Source organism: Megalobrama amblycephala, linkage group LG6, assembly GCF_018812025.1.
Source record: "Megalobrama amblycephala isolate DHTTF-2021 linkage group LG6, ASM1881202v1, whole genome shotgun sequence".
Lineage (NCBI taxonomy): Eukaryota > Metazoa > Chordata > Actinopteri > Cypriniformes > Xenocyprididae > Megalobrama > Megalobrama amblycephala.
The window spans coordinates 30,774,685-30,792,308 of record NC_063049.1 but is presented as its reverse complement, the minus strand read 5'-3'; the positions used below and the strand labels follow the sequence as shown (position 1 = coordinate 30,792,308).

The window sequence follows — 17,624 nt, the reverse complement described above, 5'->3', positions numbered from 1 at the left end:
GGTTGATAGCAGCCAGCCTATATGAGAAATTAGATAAAGATTAATAATAATAATAATAATAATAATAATAATTGGGAAATTTGTTGATTGCACTGCATTCAGGCAAAAATAAACTGTATCTTCTCATAGTTTACTTGAATCTTAGTTCATTCATCATAATTGCAAAAGAAAAGTTTGAGTAACTTACTGTGTCCAGATGACTCAATTAAAAGTCCAAGTATCCATTCATGTACATACTTGAGTAAAAGTAAAAAATGCATTTCTAATTAATTATTAGAAATACAAAATAAAAAGCAAAAGTAAGCTTTACCTTTTGAATGATGAAATCCAAAGATTGGAGGTTTGATGCATAGGAACCATATGCCTTTTTTTTTTTTTTTAAGATTGGGATACTTTTGATCCAAAAAAATCTGGCTTATACTGATCCCAGCAGAAGGGTGGATTTTCAGTAACAAAAATGTAATAAAACTTTAAAACTTAAAAAATACATTTTTAAAACACTGTAATATAAAATATAAAATACATAAAAAAACAGATAATGTACTGCAAGAAAATGACCAGGACATTATCCATTAATTATTTCCATTAACCCTACAACACAATGCAATGAAGTACAAAATTGAAAACACGGGTAAAAGACCTGTAAAAAATAAATACGGAAAATTCCTTCATATTGATACGGTCCATTCTGCCCTATTTTTACAGATTTTTTAGAGTGTAATATATATACACGCATATTTTTTTATTTTGCTCTTAATTAGTTTAACTGTTAAAGTAATAAATTCGAAGTAGACATTATTTTATTTCATTATTTAGCCTTTTGCCTACTGTAAAGTAAAAAAGAGATTTTGGTATTTTCAGCTGTAAATATCTAACAAAAATATTATATTTAATTCAAAGTGGGTTTTTTTAATCACAATTTGTAAACTACATTGGAACAATCATAGGAGATGAACTAAAAGTTCATTGCAAGCGAACGCAAAGTTTCTCGGGTGAACACTACATGGAACTTTTCTGAGAGAACTAAAACCATATTCACACTACTCAAAAAAATTGTCTATTTCAGTAATGGATATTATTGCCAATTATTAAAAAGCATAAGTCTTTAGGTCAAATACAATGTTGTGGTGGCTTACATTTGACAATAACAGAGGTCAATTACACTTTATTCTAAAATGGATTAAATTAGATATAAATGTAAAAATTGTGGCAGCGTAACTTAATTAGCTTGTTTGTTCAGTAAGATGGACAAAAAGAGAAATATTTATACCTGAGAAATATATCATTTGTTCCTGGAAGATCTAAATTAAATTGCAAGGAATAAAAAGAAAGATTTTGCGTGGGAAATTTTTTTTTTTTTTTTTTTTTTAATAAATAATTTACAATAGGCTTTTGGCAGGATGTAACTCCTGTAGTAGCAATAGGCCTATAAGAATTGTCTGATTTTAAAGTCTGGAAACAACTCCACCTGCTGGCTAATCCGGATATTTTTATTTATGTCATTATTGATAGATGTAACTACCGTTTCCCTACAAAATAATGTTAAGTGGTCTGGATAAGCATCCCAAACACAAGTCATTAAATGGCTAAAGAGCTCCAGCAGTACTGATAAGACAAAACAGTTACGGGTAACAGAAAAGACAGCAGTCAGTAAAAGATAGCTTTATTTAGTCTGGGGCACATCTGTGTTACATCAGCTTGTTAATGTTATAAAATACAAACCATCATTTCAAAATAAAAGCAACATTGCTTTGAAGTTTACTTTGTTTAATGCACGCTTGTCACCTTTAATAAATACTCTCCATTTATACAAGGACAACAACTGCTAACAAGAATGCGACAGAACAATATTTTAAACAATAGATTTCATTTTTAAGAGTCAGAGGAAAGGCAGACACAACAAACGCACGGTAAGCACACACAGGGAAAAAAAAGCAGAAACAGGAAATTAAGACAGCTGGATTAATGCTCCTCATTAGACTAGTCATTATGTTTAACGTCAAACAGCGGAGTAATATTGCACCATCTGAGATGTTGACCACTACCTAATACTGCAGGAATCAATAGACCGGTCCAAATGGATTGCTCTGTTTAGTTTAAAGTGCACCTCAATGGGGTTCGTTTTGCTCGCCATCGACCCCTTACGGACAGTGACGCATTGTATTTGTATCAGATTGCTCATAAGAGTAATTGTACCCATCTAAAGTGAGACAACTCACTTCGCATGTCTGATTGGTCTCAAGGGCCATCTAAACTGGAACGGAAAGCTAATACTGTAAATGGGTATTCATTATTTAGATTTTGGCCCTTTTGCAGGTACACGTATCCTCGGGGTGCAGGTCCAGTGGCCGGAGGAACAAGGGTTACGTGTTAGAAACGCACGCACACCACAAGCATTGACGTTATAAAGAGGACAACTATGTTTGTAGCTTAAAGCTATACTATCTACATTTCTCTTATATAATTCACAAAATGTTTTTGTTCACTCTTCAGCGAACAATTTGTTTTTTTAAGGAACACTTTAGGAGTCAGTACACATTCAGTTCAGACATGTACACCTACAAACAGTCACAGGACGTGTGGATCGCTCACCCCTCAGTCAGAAAGAGAACAAGAGCACAGATAAAGGAAGAGAAAATTAAATACATAAAAGTAATAGAGAAGAGTATAAAGTAGAGTTTAAAAGAAGAGTAAATGTCTGCTTGTGTGGAAATGTTATGCTTTTTCTTGTCCCATTCTTTATCAATTTGCTCACACATTCACTATAAAATGCTCATTTGGTCTTCTAAAATAAAATGTTTGACATCAACCAATAGTCAGGTTTTCGTTTAAAAACCACCGCCCGAATCGATCGGGCATCAGATTGGTCACATTCAGAACATGTGCCACTGAAACGTCTCATACATTTGCATTAGCACCCCTTGCACACATACATTCACAAACACACACAACGTACAAACACTTCTACTTGTCTACCATAAGAAAAATAATATATATAGTTTTCCAATCTCACATATCTAATAATTTCTGTTATTCTGTTAATATATGGAAAGAAAACTTCAAAACCTTGTCTATGTAAGTTTCTTTGACGGCAGTAGACAAAATACTGCCAATGTTTACCTTGTCTATCACAACACTGTTAAATGTTACACAATGAAAGATGTAAAACAGTTTGTACTTTAGATTTGTATCTATTTTAGTCCTCTCAGTGCTTAAAGCAGTTTCATAATAGTTTTTTTTTTTTTTTTTTTTTTTAAATCAAACATCCGGCAGTAATCCTCCATGTTTAGTAGCGTTTTTGTCTTCATTACGACAAAAAAAAAAAAATAATATGACAACCACCCTGCCAGTGGACTCAGTTTGTCTTCGGATATCTTTATCCAATCAAGTCAAGGAATGTACGTTGTGAATAAAGTCACTATTGACCCAAACTGTAATTCACTGATGTGTTCCAAACTTTGTTCCAATCCCAGGTGTTGAACTCTGTATGGATTACAAGGAAATGTGGTGTAATGGGTACAGGTCGTCCCATTGAGCAACTGGCTCAGTTAACACTGTTAGGGAGCACTGAGCAGTATTTTAACAAAGCCTTCTTGAGTTCATTCTGCATTGTTAATGAGCTGAAAATGATCTGTGTCACTGTTGAAGACGGAAGATGAGGATATGGTTCCCTCCGACGGAACGATCGCATCCATGCTGGATAGGGCTTAGGGGCAGTAACAGTGCAGTCCTGCTGGTGGATGTCACCTGTCAATCAGTTTGAGTGACAGCACAGAGGAGATGCAGACCGACCCTCCAAAAATTGCTTCTGAGATGTGTTTGTGCTAACCTGAGTAAACAAACCTCACACTTTGGTGGTTTAATCATGAACTAGGGGAACCACTAAGTTTTAGGTTTATAAATGTTTCTAAAATGCTCGAAAGAATATTTCTCTATTTTTAGCCTGTGAACTACAAGGAGTTCAACACTAAAGTCCTCTTAAATATTGCAGGAACGATATTCATTCCAGCTAAATCTATGTTTTTGACATTAGCCATTTTATATTGCGAGGAATTTGCTTCAATTCCTCTTACGTCCTTCATTCAGTAGGTCTAGATAAGAACATTCCTTATTTTGTCCTCAAATAGCTTGCTGTGCTAAAAACAAGCACTCATTGCAATAAAGGACAAATGTCCCTACTTGCATACATCTGTTTTTCTGTCTGTCCAACATTCAACCATTCATTCACCTATGAATAAATGCTCTCTCAATCCCCTCTGTGTGTCTCCGGGGCTCAGATGCGACCGTTGCCATGACTACTGCCGCGTCTGGAGGACAGGCCATGAGGGGTGTACGGACCGTCAGAGGTCAAGATCAGGCCGGATGCCTCACAGGCCAACGCCAGCTGCCTCAACGTATCCAAAGCATCTATCTTAGCACTGCGCAGGAGGTCACACTGACCCTAAAAAAGAGAGAGACATGGATTATATGAACCAGGTTTGTTATGAAGTTATACAATAGTTAGTTCAGGTGTATGAATCTGATTTGCTGTTCCAGACAGGCTGACAGACCTATTCAATAAATAAACAAGTGACTGTTTTTATGAGTGCATTACTGAATCATTCACTAAACTGATTTGTTCAACAACACTGATTCGTTCAGGAACGAAAAACCACACAATGTTGTTTCGGAGGTGCTCAACTTTTGATTGTTGATATTGGCTTAATTTGGAATCATTTTCGATTGGCGAAGGAAAAATAATTACTTAATTCAAGCTTCTTGTTTAAAGCTGCAGTCTGTAACTTTTTTGTGTTCAAAATTTACAAAATTTATATTAAGAACGAATACATAATGAATCCATTTTCCAAACTGTGTTTTCTTTTATACTGAATCACTACAGTACACCTATAAGTGTCTGTATTTGGACTATTTTAGACCTGTCAGGTGACCACCAATGCGGAGTAGCACAGTACCTGTTGTGACTCGTCATAGACATAAGCAGAGAGAAGTAGCTCTGGCTTACAATGTTCTCCCGCAAGACGCATGTAGTTTTATTAAAGGTGCCATAGAATTTAAAATTGAATTTACCTTGGCATAGTTAAATAACAAGAGTTCAGTACATGGAAATGACATACAGTGAGTCTCAAACTCCATTGTTTCCTCCTTCTTATGTAAATCTCATTTGTTTAAAAGACCTCCGAAGAACAGGCGAATCTCAACATAACACCGACTGTTACTTAACAGTCGGGATCATTAATATGTACACCCCCAATATTTGCATTTGCCAGCCCATGATCAAGGCATTAGACAAGGGCAGGCAGTAACGTCTGGATCTGTGCACAGCTGAATCAACAGACTAGGTAAGCAAGCAAGAACAATAGCGAAAAATGGAAGATGGAGCAATAATAACTGACATGATCCATGATTACATGATATTTTTAGTGATATTTGTAAATTGTCTTTATAAATGTTTAGTTAGCATGTTGCTAATGTACTATTAAATGTGGTTAAAGTTACCATCGTTTATTACTGTATTCACGGAGACGAGCCGTCGCTATTTTCATTTTTAAACACTTGCAGTCTGTATAATGCATAAACACAACTTCATTCTTTATAAATCTCTCCAACAGTGTGTAATGTTAGCTTTAGCCATGAAGCACAGCCTCAAACTCATTCAGAATCAAATGTAAACTTCCAAATAAATACTTTACTCACATAATTCGAAGCATGCATGACGAACATTTTGTAAAGATCCATTTTGAGGGTTATATTAGCTGTGTGAACTTTGTAAATGCACTGTATTATAGTCGAGAGCTCGGGGGGGCAGGAAGCGCGCGATTTAAAGGGGCCACAGCCTGAATCGGTGCATAGTTAATTATGCCCCAAAATAGGCAGTTAAAAAAATTAATTAAAAAAAAATCTTTGGGGTATTTTGAGCTGAAACTTCACAGACACATTCAGGGGACACCTTAGACTTATATTACATCTTGTGAAAAAAAGTTCTAGGGCACCTTTAACTGCTAGAAAACCAGAAATTACTGACTGCAGCTTTAAAGGGTTAGTTCACCCAAAAATGAAAATTCTGTCATTAATTACTCTCTCTCATGTCGTTCCACACCCGTAAGACATCTTCGAAACACAAATTCTAAAAGATATTTTTTGATGAAATCCGATGGCATAGTGAGGCCTCTATTGACACTTTCAAATGCCCAGAAAGGTACTAAATACATATTTAAAACAGTTCATGTGAGTACATGAACTGTTAGTTGTCTGTTTGCAAGATGGCTGATGTTGATCGTGTGTTCATCGAGAGAGCTACCGCTTTGTATTTGCTCTGGAGAGCAGAACAGCGGCGTAGGGGTCAGCGTTGCGGGAAGGCCGCGGGTCGATAAACGTGTACGTGACTCAAAAGTAAAATGTGTATTTACAACTTACCAGGTAGCCCAATCTCCTCACCGACACTCTTCCAAGCGAGGTCCTTTTTATTCCTGTCTGAAGTATGAACTTGTGTCATAAATCTCTGGGTGACTGCTCACTGATAATATCAGTCGTTCCTCCATTTTGAATGAGTGACTCCGGGCGGGCCTGCCGCCACAGCAGCAAGCAGGCTCCTGATTGGTTAACGCGGCGCGAATTTACGCCAAAGTTCAAATTTTTCAACTCGGGCGTCAGACGCGAATTCGCGTCAAACGCTAAATGCACAAAAAGCACCATTCGCGCGTATCGCGCGAAACGCTCAATTCGCGTCATTCGCGCGAACTAGACGCGCGAATGAGGCGAATTCGCGTCTTCCGCACCGCGCTAAACGCCTCATTCGCGCCGCAAGACCTCCAGACGCGCGTAAACGCGTCTTTACATTGACTTAACATTGAAATCATTCGCGCCAGACGCTCTATTCGCGTTTGGTGTGAACACAGCATTACAGATGTAGAACGACATGAGGGTGAGTAACAAATGACAGAATTTTCATTTTTGGGTGAACTAACCCTTTAATGAACTGTTATAGAAAGCAAAACACTTGCAATCGAAAACAATCATCACCTTAAACATATTGACAATATTTCATAATTAGAGTTTTCTTTTCATGAGGAAACAAGAGAAGCAGCATCGCTGAAGGATGAAGAAGTAAAAAAATTAATAATCTATATTAAAGTGTTAGTTCAACAAAAATGAATAATACCGTTCAGCTTCGGTACACGGATGAAGATCTTTTTTTAATGAGATCTGAAAGATTTCTGTCCCTCCTTTGACAGCCTACGCAACTACTGTACCACTTTCAAGCCCGAGAGATTAATATTTTGCATTGGAGATTAATATTTTGTTAATAAAGTGATAAATTAAGTTTAGTTTTTTGTGCACACATGTTGCTTTCTAAATTGATATTAAACCACTGGAGTCACATGGATTACTTTAACAATGTCTTCACCACCTTTCTGAGGCTTAAAAGTGGTAGTTGCATAGGCTGTCAATGGAGGGACAGAAAGCTCTTAGATTTCATTAAAAAGATCTTCATTTGTTTTCTGAAGATGAATGTAAGTCTTACGGATTTGGAACGACATGAGGGTGAGTAAATAATGACAGAATTTAAATTTTTTGGATGAACTAACCTTTTAATGTTGGCATGAAATGGATATTCATCCTACTGATTTCTAATATGCATGTTACAGTTCTTATTGTGAATTATCTAACCATGTAAATGTTACATTTTTTATTTTATTAATTTATTAATTATTAATTATAATTACACTCGGATATACATCACAATATGTAAGAAAAGATCTGTCACTACCACCAGCACTTTTTGTGCAAGAACTGAATGCTGATGTTGTTTATTTCACATACAAGCCTTAAGCCAACACAAATCAGCCTGAATAATTCTGTAAAGTTAAAAAACAGTGGGGATTTTTAGAACAAGACCTCAAGGAGAAAAACAAAGTATGTCCCCTTTTAAAGGACACGGAAAATGTTTTGACTAAAGCTCTTAAATGACAGCAACTATTAATAGCCAAACAACAACACTTTGAAGAGACTTGTTTTTAATAAATAGTATGTTCACATAAACATACAAAATAGCTATTATAGTAATGTTGCTTGTTTATAGTCCCAAGTGTGAGGCAAATGTTGCTGCATAATCTTTTAAGCTACAAACATCAAGTGGAAATGGAATGAAATTTCCATAAAAAATAAAAATTAAAAAAAACTCAGAGAGGATTTTTGCCTTCTCATTTGAAAAGTCCACCGCACACGCTGTATTTATAAGGTCAAACAACTTACATTTGGAAGATAGAATTTCAAAACAACAAAAGCCCTTCTCTCTTTCGTCTAAAAGCAGAGTGAAAACATCATCCAAAAATTCAAGGCTATTTGAGGGAGAGAAGGAAAAGCTCACGCTATTTACCTTCAGTACAGTGATGTTCCAAGTGAAACTTTCCACAGCTTTACTTTGTTTACGGCCTTTCAGATTTTCCTTTTCTCCTAACCTGGGCAGGTCTTCATGAAGCACCATTCCTGAGAGTACATGTAATAGAAAACAAACACATATACAACATATGTATCATTTTATCCGTTTTGTCCTGGTTTAAGATTTTCAAAATTACATTTATGTATACCTCTTAACAATGATTCCCCTCTTTCTTTTTCTTTTTTTTTTTTTTCTCCCCTCGTCTCTGTATCTTATGAATGTGGACGGATCTTGGGCTTTGTTGTAAATAGATATAAATCTAAATTGTTTAAGAAATAAAGAATCAAAAAAAAAAAAAAATTACATTTATGGTGTGAACACGCTTCTGCAGAAACCGAGCTGCCAAATAATGGATGATATGTATTATGTATTCATTCATCCTCTGGTTAGATAATATCGTGCTTCTCTGGATGAATTTTGGCATGGCCTCTGTAAGCTGCCCTTTCATTCCTAATCTGCTGTGTTGTCTGTACTCACCCTCTCTCATTTCATCAATATACCCTCATAAGGACATGGAAACAGTATTTTGACCTGCCTCAGATGTGTGTAATTAGGGGTAAATAATATGTGTGTGAGAGATATTCAGGCTAGGAACAGACAGCGAGGATATTCTAGTACTTGCAGAAACTATTTAAACTAAATTCTTCAGTGGTCCCACTAAAATGCCATAAGAAACTACAATAAATATGTGGTAACTTGATATTAGTCACAAATGCCATCACTTCTTAAAGCATACACTGCTTGAGATTGTCATATCCATTTATTATGATTTTACATTAGTCCCAATAACTGTATAACTACAGTAATTTGGTAAAAAAAAAAAAGTATGTGTTCATATAGTTTGTTTGGGAATCTAATCTGAAACTGTAACTTGTCAAACTATCAGAATTTAAAGTAGTTCAACTATAATCAAGATACTATTTTGTTATTATTTTACTTACTATAGCTACAGTACAAGCTAGTAAATAAATACAAGCTACTTTAGAGAAGTCGATTTTTATATTTTCAAACAAAAAGGTTTATTATTATTATCATTTTATTTTAATATAATTATAATTTACTAAAAGTTGTATTATTTTAACCCACATTAGGGCCAAGCAATAATAAAAAAAAATAAAACCATCTTGAGATTAAAGTTGTTAAATTTCGAGACAAAACTCGTTAAATTTCGAGAAAAAAAGTCGAAATAAAATGTTGAGAATAAACTCATTAAATTACGAGAAAAAACTCGTTAAATTTCCAGAATAAAGTCGAGATAAAATGTTGAGAATAAACTCGTTAAAAGTACGAGAAAAAACGCATTAAATTTCGAGAAAAAAGTCGAGATAAAATGTTGAGAATAAAGTCATTAAATTGCGAGAAAAAAGTCGTTAAATTATGAGAATTTAACGACATTTTTCTCATAATTTAACGAATTTGTTCTCGTAAATGTAACAACTTTTTTCTTGTAATTTAATGACTTTATTCTCAACATTTTATCTCGACCTTTTTTCACGAAATTTAACGACATTTTTCTCATAATTTAACGAATTTGCTCTCGTAATTTAACGACTTTATTCTCAACATTTTATCTCAACTTTTTTTAATGAGTTTATTCTCAACATTTTATCTCAACCTTTTTCACAAAATTTAACGACATTTTTCTCATAATTTAACGAATTTGTTCTCGTAATTTAACGACTTTATTCTCAACATTTTATCTCGACTTTTTTCTCAAAAATTTAACGAGTTTTTTTCTCGTAATTTAATGAGTTTATTCTCAACATTTTATCTCGACTTTTTTCTCGAAATTTAACGACATTTTCTCATAATTTAACGAATTTTTTCTTGAAATTTAACAACTTTATTCTCAACATTTTATCTCGACTTTTTTTAATGAGTTTATTCTCAACATTTTATCTCGACCTTTTTCACAAAATGTAACAAGTTTTTTCTCGTAATTTAATGAGTTTATTCTCAACATTTTATCTCGAGTTTTTTCTCGAAATTTAACAACTTTAATCTCAAGATGGTTTTATTTTTTTATTATTGCTTGGCCCTAATCCTCTTCCGTAGATAAGAAATGACACTTGAATAGTATTTCATTTAGATAACTGAATTAAACATTTTAATAAGTAGAATGCATCCCAGTTTATAAAACTGGGTTGCAACTATTGTGATCAAAAGCAACATTTAAATAAATATTCCCTACATTGAATATAAAAAGCTCCACGCAGGGACTGTGAATCATTTACTTAAATCATGATTCATTTACTTACATGATACCGCCAGAATAAAAAGAGTCACTAAAGCGAATCAGACTTCCCAAAATTACATTCTTTGAATACTGCGTCAACTAACTTGGTTATAATACAATCACATATTGGTGGTGTTGTAGTTTATAATGCTACAAAAACAAATGTGCTTTGGAAAAAAACAGTACGGTGAAAGGTGGTGTGACAATTCTAGGGGCCACAAGTAAGTGAAGTGCTAGAGCCCAAGCAATGGCCCTGCTATTACACTACAAGAAAATGTAGTTAATAGCATCACTAGTTAGTAACTCATCAACCCTGGGCACTGTGTAGTAATATACCATTTAAAAAAAAAAAAACTGTGAAGATATTTTGAGGATAAAAGCAGACGTGTTAAAGTGTTGGCAGGGGACTGTGGATAACAGGATCTACTTTGAATGCAAATTTGAAAAATCTGTGAATTGTTTTTTTAAGATTTTCAAGCATCCTCTGGAGCCTAACTGAAACATCATTCGGTTGAAAGAAAAGACAAAAATGATTCATCCTCCTCTCATCTTCTCCCCCCCACACACCTCTACTCACCTTCCTTTTGCACTTGTGCGATTCTCTCCTGCACTCCATCTGCATTTTCAATAAGCTGTCTGTTAGCAGAGATCATCTGAGTGGATGCGGAGAGGAAATACATTATGATATGCTCATATATAAGATTTTTTTAAAAGAAATGAATACTATTATTAAGTTCATTCTGCTAGGATGCATTAAATTGATCAAAAGTGACAGTAAAGACATTTACATTTTACAAAAGTATTTCATTTCAAATAAATACTGTTTTTGAACTTTCTATTTATCATGATATGTACGGTTCCCACAACAATTAAGCAGCAAAACTTTTTTTCATCATTGATAATAAGAAAAGTTTCTTCAGGACCAAATCAGCATTTAAGAATGATTTCTAAAGGATCACGTGACACTGAAGACTGGCAAAATTTGCTTTGCCATCACAGGAATAAATTACATTTCAAAATATATTCAAATGTTATGTTCAAATTTAGTAATATTTGACTGTATTTCTCATCAATACATGCAACTTTGCTGAGCATAAGAGACTTCTTTCAAAAAAAAAAAAAAATGTATCGACCCCAAACTACTGAACGATAGTGTACACACACAGAATACATCACGTGAACCCAAAGGACAGATTTTCTCCAAAAATTCTTCTGAGACTTACTATACATTAATTTTATAGCTCTATACTCTTATTGTATGCTAACTATAGTCTAATTTCTCAGACAAAGTTGATGCTCAATCATAACACATCTGAGAACTCCATTATGAACTATGAAAAAGTGATCTTTAAGCAATAAAACTGTCTTCTGAGAAGACCCTTGCTGCCCTCTCCCACAGTTGAGATATTTATAAAATGTAGTCCTGCCCAGTCAGTGCTGCCTGATTCTCCCGGTCTCAAACACACAACAGGACCCAGAGTCAACCCACAGGGAGAGACAGAGAATAAGTGAACCTACGAAAGGAGAGGAGGAGGATGATGGTGACTAAAGCCTCAGATGTCTTACTCATTCCGATGTGCCTGCTCTTACTCCCACACATATGTGGGATGGCTAAAAAGACAAATGCCATTGTAATGGCAGGTAATGCAGAGAGGAGGATAGCTAATATATAAATATTACACACCAATATGATATTGTTCATATTTACAGCAGTAAAATACCATGTTTTAAGTATTGCTTTGTCAGCATACAAATTGTCTCTCCATTTTAACTTGTAGGAAATTGTTTTATCAGCACATTAGTAATACCTGAGAAATTTAGCATAAGCATAATCACCATAACAGCCCGACAAAAAAAAAAAAAAAAATCATAGTAATGACGTGTGACATTAAAACAGCCTACGAAATTGCGTGTCTCTTACCGTGTCATAACCATTTAGCAGTTTACGAGTGGCGTCAGTCAAGTTGCCCACAGGTTCCAAGCATGGATAACCTTCCTTCAGAGTGAGCGTGGCCCCTGGGGGCCCGTCTGGAGTCTGCAACCTTGTGGCCAAGCTCTGGATGCACTGCTTCGGTGTGGCCATCGGGGGGAGCCCACACTGCTCTTTAAAAGCCACTGTAGCGCTCTGAAGAAAAAACACACACTTGTTTACCACAAATATTTCAGTTAAGCCTAAATGACAGAGATAAAGACAATTAACATAACAAAAAGCACAAAACAAAAGAACTGCCATGTTAATAAACAAGAAATAAATGTGAAACGTTCTAAGTGGGTTTGGAGTTGGAAAGAAGTTTTTGAAAGTCTCAAAAATACAGTAAAACAGTATTATTGTGAAATATAATTACAATTAAAAGAACAGCATTTATTTAAATTGAAATCTTTTATATCATTATAAATCTCTTTAATGCCACTTTTGTTTAATTTAGTTTGTCCTCGCTGAAAAAAAAGTATTACTTTACTAAAAACAAAATCTTACAGACTCTAAGACTGCAAGATATTTGAGAGAAAACAAGAGAGCTAAGAGTCACTGAAAACTGGTGACATTTATATTATTTAAAAAAGACAATGGACACTGAATATGTTATGCAAATTTTCTTTCATGAGGCGAAAGCAAAATAATGAACTGCTTTCCTTTATACAGACAGGTACACCTGTGCGATTTAACTGTTTGTGTCTGCATGACTGTCAAAGGCCTCAGCTTTGAATTCATATTTCAGCTTTTTATCATACATTTTCCTTCATTACTGTGTGGCGGATAGAGAGCCTGTTTCTATTTTCCACCTGACAGAATCACACACCCACAACAATGATTACCAAAGCTATTTAAAAATGTATGTGTGTGTTCAGGGGGATTAATGCGGGTGATCAGTCTGTATATCAGTGTTTATTTGTATGAGAAAGAAGTCCATAGGGTGTAAACACTGGACATTGTTGTGGACATTGATTGTTTGTTCATTTATTTTTATTGCCATATCAGCATCTATGGCTATTTTCATGGCAAGAACAACATTAAAAATAAATAAATAAATAAACAATTAGCACAGTAATAGTAAAAAACAACAGTTGATAATCAACTCGCATACATATAACAAATATTATATAAGATTTTACATCTCAATATTTGATTAAAATCTTAAGATTGTTCCTGGTGAAACATTTTTGAAAACATTCATTAAATGTGCCCTAGAACTTTTTTTTAAAAGATGTAATATAAGTCTAAGGTGTCCCCTGAATATGTCTGTGAAGTTTCAGCTCAAAATACCCCATAGATTTTTTTTAATTCATTTTTTTAACTGCCTATTTTGGGGCATCATTATAAATGAGCCGATTCAGGGTGTGTGGCCCTTTAAATCTCGTGCTCCACGCCCCAAGAGCTTGCGCTTGCCTTAAACAACATAAAAAAGTTCAAACAGCTAATATAACCCTCAAAATGGATCTTTACAAAGTGTTCGTCATGCAACATGTCTAATCGCGTAAGTACAGCGTTTATTTTGATGTTTACATTGATTCTGAATGAGTTTGAGGCTATGCTCCGTGGCTAACGGCTAATGCTACACTGTTGGAGAGATTTATAAAGAATGAAGTTGTGTTTATGCATTATACAGACTGCAAGTGTTTAAAAATGAAAATAGCGATGGCTCTCTTGTCTCCGTGAATACAGTAAGAAACGATGATAACTTTAACCACATTTTACAGTACATTAGCAACATGCTAACAAAACATTTAGAAAGACAATTTACAAATATCACTAAAAATATCATGTTATCATGGATCATGTCAGTTATTATTGCTCCATCTGCCATTTTTTGCTATTGTTCTTGCTTGCTTACCTAGTCTGATGATTCAGCTGTGCACAGATCCAGACGTTCTGCCCTTGTCTAATGCCTTTCATAATGTTGGGAATGGGCTGGCATATGCAAATATTGGGGCGTACACCCCGAATGTTACGTAACAGTCGGTGTTATGTTGAGAATCGCCTGTTCTTCGGAGGTATTTTAAACAAATGAGATTTATATAAGAAGGAGGAAACAATGGAGTTTGAGACTCACTGTATGTCTTTTCCATGTACTGAACTCTTGTTATTTAACTATGCCAAGATAAATTCAATTTTTGAATCTAGGGCACCTTTAAAGAACTTTCTGTGTAAAAAAGTTTCCTAGTGACATTCGAAGCAGTACATTACAGCAAAATATGTTTTATAGACAGAGGAGTTTAACAAAAATTACATACTGGTGGTACTTCACCTTTCAATAAAAACAAATGAGTAAGTCTGGAATGACCAATTCAGCATCTTGTGTAAACAGTCTGATCATGTCTACTCTCGAAAATAACATTTACAAAACAATTTTCATTTATGATTGGATTAACTTCTTATAATTTATTATTAACACAACTGTTCCATTCCATTTGCCATTTTTGATATATATACAAGTTTAGCACAGGTTTGAGATCTGATGGAATTTGACAGTCTGTAATTCTCAAAGAGAGAGCTTTCTTTGCTGCAGCATCTGCCTGTTCATTACCAAATAGTCCCATATGACCCGGAATCCAGCAGAAAATAATATCAAAATATTTTTCCTTTAAAAATAACAGTTTTGTTATTATCTTCACCATTATAGGATGGTCAGTTTTAAAAGATTCAAAGAGTTTGGAGGCAAGATTTAGAATCCGTTCAAATTTAAAGGTCCCGTTTTTCGTGTTTTTTTGAAGCTTTGATTGTGTTTATAGTGTGCAATATAACATGTGTTCATGTTTCGCGTGTAAAAAAACACAGTATTTTTCACATAATTTACTTATCTGTATACCGCTGTTTCCACTGTCATAAAAACGGGCTGATGACTTCCTTGTTCTATGAAGTCCCTCCTTCAGAAATACGTAACGAGTTCTGATTGTGCCAGCGGTTCCTGTGTTGTGATTCGACAGCAGCTTAGCGAACCTTGCCCGGAAAGGTCACGCCTCTTACCATAACGTGGAGATGCACGCGCTCAGTGTTATTGTAAACATGTCTTTAATTTTACCCTATCAATTTGAGCCGGAATCAGACCCGGTGATTGGACTGTGGGATGAAAATAGCAGCGTTTCGACGACATGGCGACAAACACACTCTACAAACGCAACTCTTGTGTATTCCTGTGGGCGGAGGTTAGTCAAAAAACTGTTTTAGTGACGACATTAAAGTAGGAAGTAGAGGGATGTAGTCCAAACTGGCCGTTCGATGTAGGCGACTTCTGTTAAATAAAATATCTCGCTTGGCATTGAACTTTGAGCTTTAAAATTTTACAGATTTTATTTATACTCTAACAACAACATTACACACTAACTAAAGTTTGAAACATGGGATCACGAAGAACCGGACATTTAAAATTTTAATTTTCGTTGTTGTGTTTTCTCTATTTGTTCTAAAGCCAGGAGCAATGCACAAGCTTCAGCAGTAAAAATTGAGCTTTTGCTTAGAATACGGATACTAAAAATATTTTGACCAAACACTGCTGCTGCAGACACACCATTCTCTGTCTTAGATCCATCTGTATACACTGGTCTATGGAGAGAAAGACTACATTTTATTTCTACAAATTGTTTATATTCATTTGGATGAGTCAAGTCCTTCTTTTGTTGGGCCAAATTCCACATGATGTTAAATTTGTTGATGTTCCAAGGAGGAATAGGGCATAAATGGGTTTGTGTAAGTCTATTTAAATGAATGCCTATGTTCTCCATGTGGGATTTTATACGAATACCAAAAGGACTGATATACTTGGATCTGGCTTCATACAAATCTGGACACTGAGGGGGGAAAAACTGAAGAGTAAGCTGGATTGCATTTGTTTGATTTCAGCTTAATTGCTTACTGAAGAGCAAGTTTCAAGCATCTTCTATCAAGAGATGGTTTCTCTGCTTCAGTATACAGACTTTAATAGGCAAAGTCCTGAATGCTCCTAACGAAAGACAAAAGCAGTCCTAAGTGGTGTATAGTATCCAGCATTTTCTGGTTGACCCATAAACTGTACTCCCATAATCCATTTGGGATCGGATCAATGTTCTATAGAGATGTAGAAGTGTAGTACAATCTGCACCCCATTTTGTTTTGGCCAGTACCTTTATGATGTTCATTTTCTTGAGACATTTATTTCTTAACAATTTTATGTGTGGGATAAAAGAAAGTTTGTTGTCTAGTGTAAGGCATAAAAACTTGTTTTGGACATTGCTGTGGTCCAGCAATAATGGTAGATGCAAAATATAGGCATGGAAGGACAAAGAGGGGCCAGTGTGTACTGTATGTAAATAAAGTATTTGGATACTGAAAATGTATGAATGCCATTGAATTAGATAAGAAAATATCAAACAAACTGGTATTTCATTTAAAGAAAGATATCAAGTACAACTTTTGGGCTAAATATATTACACAAATCTAACACAAAATAGTCTGATATGTTTTAAATGGCAAGTCAAGAGATACATATCTGTGATGTGTGAGTTAACAGATTCATAAATTTGATAAAAATGGCTTTGGGACCAGATGGTTAACAGCAATTGCAAAGATAAGACTAAAGCAATGGTCCAAATAGTTTTTGGGGCCACTGTCTGGTTTGTGTGTGTGTGTATCTCTGGGATCAGCAGGTTTTTGTGAAGACAGTAATTATGGATGTGGAGTAACTCCTCTACCTCAACACACAACACACTGCGGTGGCATCTGATCCCAGCCCTGTCACCTGACCCCACTGACACTCTACCTTCCCTCCTTCCTCCCCTTACCATCAACCATTAATCATACCTTGACTTTGCAGAGTCTAGGCCAGCAAAACTGTTGTTTTTTTGCTTGGTTTTATTTCTAGGGCTTGTTTGAAAAATCAGATCAACACATCAAGATGCAAGAAATGTGTGATTGAATGCGTTTACATTTCTTAGTTAAGTCATACCCCAGAAATGGCAAGTAAACTAAGCTTTGCT

General features: G+C 35.0%; 1 protein-coding gene across 2 annotated transcripts in view; it reads right to left on the bottom strand.

Moving 5' to 3' along the window:
• Positions 1–1,647: 1,647 nt before the first annotated feature.
• Positions 1,648–17,624, bottom strand: part of plcl1 (phospholipase C like 1) — an 82,973-nt gene continuing 66,996 nt past the window's right edge. The window contains exons 5-8 of one of the 2 annotated variants that reach the window (XM_048193888.1): positions 12,598–12,801; positions 11,254–11,329; positions 8,378–8,487; positions 1,648–4,441 (exon numbers count right to left, since the gene is read on the bottom strand). In XM_048193888.1, coding sequence (XP_048049845.1) covers positions 4,274–4,441; positions 8,378–8,487; positions 11,254–11,329; positions 12,598–12,801 — 558 coding nt within the window. In that variant the 3' untranslated portion in view covers positions 1,648–4,273. Of the gene's footprint in view, positions 4,442–8,377; positions 8,488–8,514; positions 8,700–11,253; positions 11,330–12,597; positions 12,802–17,624 lie in introns of those variants that run through there. The other variant, XM_048193889.1, reaches the window with a different exon arrangement.